This window comes from Sinocyclocheilus rhinocerous, unplaced genomic scaffold, assembly GCF_001515625.1.
Source record: "Sinocyclocheilus rhinocerous isolate Xijiao unplaced genomic scaffold, SAMN03320098_v1.1 scaffold5396, whole genome shotgun sequence".
NCBI lineage: Eukaryota > Metazoa > Chordata > Actinopteri > Cypriniformes > Cyprinidae > Sinocyclocheilus > Sinocyclocheilus rhinocerous.
This window is the reverse complement of record NW_015633221.1, coordinates 873-2,847: the sequence shown is the minus strand read 5'-3', so window position 1 is coordinate 2,847 and position 1,975 is coordinate 873. Positions and strand designations below refer to the sequence as shown.

At 49.6% G+C, this 1,975-nt stretch overlaps 1 protein-coding gene across 1 annotated transcript in view; it reads left to right on the top strand.

The window, feature by feature from the left end:
• Positions 1 to 1,569, top strand: part of LOC107743951 (uncharacterized) — a gene marked incomplete at its 3' end in the record, with an annotated part of 14,831 nt that extends 13,262 nt beyond the window's left edge. The window contains exons 4-5 of the mRNA XM_016557410.1: positions 632 to 779; positions 1,479 to 1,569. Coding sequence (XP_016412896.1) covers positions 632 to 779; positions 1,479 to 1,569 — 239 coding nt within the window. The remainder of the gene's footprint in view (positions 1 to 631; positions 780 to 1,478) is intronic.
• Positions 1,570 to 1,975: the final 406 nt, after the last annotated feature.

Genomic DNA, 1,975 nt, shown 5'->3' with positions numbered 1-1,975 from the left:
AGCCCTCAAACTGGCTCCTATGGCTCTGGTCCAGTGACTAGTGTATATAACTTTGGTGCTGAATCTGATGTTAGAAGGCAAAATCCAGGCTCTCTGATATCTTCAGGTGGCAGTTTTGTTTCTGGTTCTCTAGCCACTGCATTGAGTACAAGTGTGAGAAGTAAGACCGTACCCAAGCCAGCACAGCTTAACTATCAAACTGTAGTGCAGACTAGTAAGGAGTCTGTGGCCTTTAATAGCCAGCAACCAGTGCAGACTGGCTCCCAGTCCAGTGGTCTACTGTTAGCTAATGCCCAGTCCTTTGTCAAGCCCCAGAGAAGTAGACATCAAGTTGGTTCCAAGCTATTTTCTGGTGGCAGTCCCATCCTGAGTTCAAGTCTTGGCCAGCAGTCCGCACAAGCCAGCTACCAAACCCTGTCCCAGCCTAGTGGACAACCAGGACAGGCTGGTTACCAGGCTCCATCACAACCCAGCAGCCTACAGTCAGCACAAGCCAGCTACCAGTCTATGCAACCACCTAGTGGCCAAAAACCAGGACTGACCCGATACCAGCCTGTCTCCCAACCCAGTGTCCTGCAGTCCGCTCAAGCCAGCTACCAGTCTATGCAACAGCCTAGTGGCCAAAAACCAGGATTGACCCGATACCAGCCTGTTTCTCAACCCAGTGGCCTGCAGTCAGCACAAACCAGGTACCAGGCTCTGTCCCATCTCGGTCGACTGCAGTCAGCACAAACCAGCTACCAGTCTGTTCCCCAACACTGTTTTATAGGCCTCTTACAGTACTTTATGGACATTGCAGTTTATTGCTCTGGCCACATAAGCAGTCCTCATGTCTCCTTGCAGCAGGACTATGGCATGTTCAACCATGATCAGGGACCCTGGAAATCTATCTACTGTGATCTATTTTTTTTGTCTTTGGAGTCAGTAGAAAGGTCTCTTTACAGTCCTAAATTATTATAATCTGCCGTATGTGCAATAATTTATGGTTAATTGAAAAAGTACGAAAAAAATATTATTTAAATCCTTTTCAATAAAGATCTGTGAAGTAGGGCTGTCAAAATGGCTGAAAAACTAAATTCTAATTTTATACTTAAATATTATCAAAATTCGAATTTAAAATACATATCAGTTAGGGTGAAGAAAAGCTTTTGGCTTCTCTCCTGAGGCCACAAGAGGGAGCATCGAGCAAAATATTACTAATGCACGTTTATTCAAAGTAAGAAAACGACTCTTTTTGAAAAAAAAGTGCATAATGTTTAAAATAATGTTTATAAACCAATTATAATTAAGTTGCTTAAAGGGGTGCTATTATGCTTTTTCACTCTTTGAATTTTAGTCAGTGTGTAGTGTGTATGTTTGGGCATAAAAAAGATCTCCAAACTTACAAATCTCAAGATGTCAAGCCTGCCGGCCGTTCAAGCACACAAGTTCGCCGGCCTATCCGCTGTCAAGCCCGCTGGTCATCTCCCTCTCCTCAGCCCTAAAGAGGAGATTGCGGAGGAAGAGACTGTGGGCTCGAGCCCCAGAGCTGGCTCCAGTGTCGGCTGCAGCCCCAGAGCTGGCTCCAGTGTCAGCTGCAGCCCCAGAGCTCGCTCCAGTGTCGGCTCCAACCCCCAAGTATAGCCCACGGAGGGCTCTTGCCCCCGAGTTCAGCCCAGTGAGGGCTCCTGCCCCCGAGTTCAGCCCAGTGAGGGCTCCTGCCCCCGAGTTCAGCCCAGTGAGGGCTCCTGCCCCCGAGTTCAGCCCAGTGAGGGCTCCTGCCCCCGAGTTCAGCCCAGTGAGGGCTCCTGCCCCCGAGTTCAGCCCAGTGAGGGCTCCTGCCCCCGAGTTCAGCCCAGTGAGGGCTCCTGCCCCCGAGTTCAGCCCAGGGAGGGCTCCTGATCCCCCATTGAGCCCAGGGAGGGCTCCAGTCCCCGGTTTTGGCCCCGAGAAGGCATTGGAGCCCGTTATCATCTCCATGTAATTTTTTTTGGGG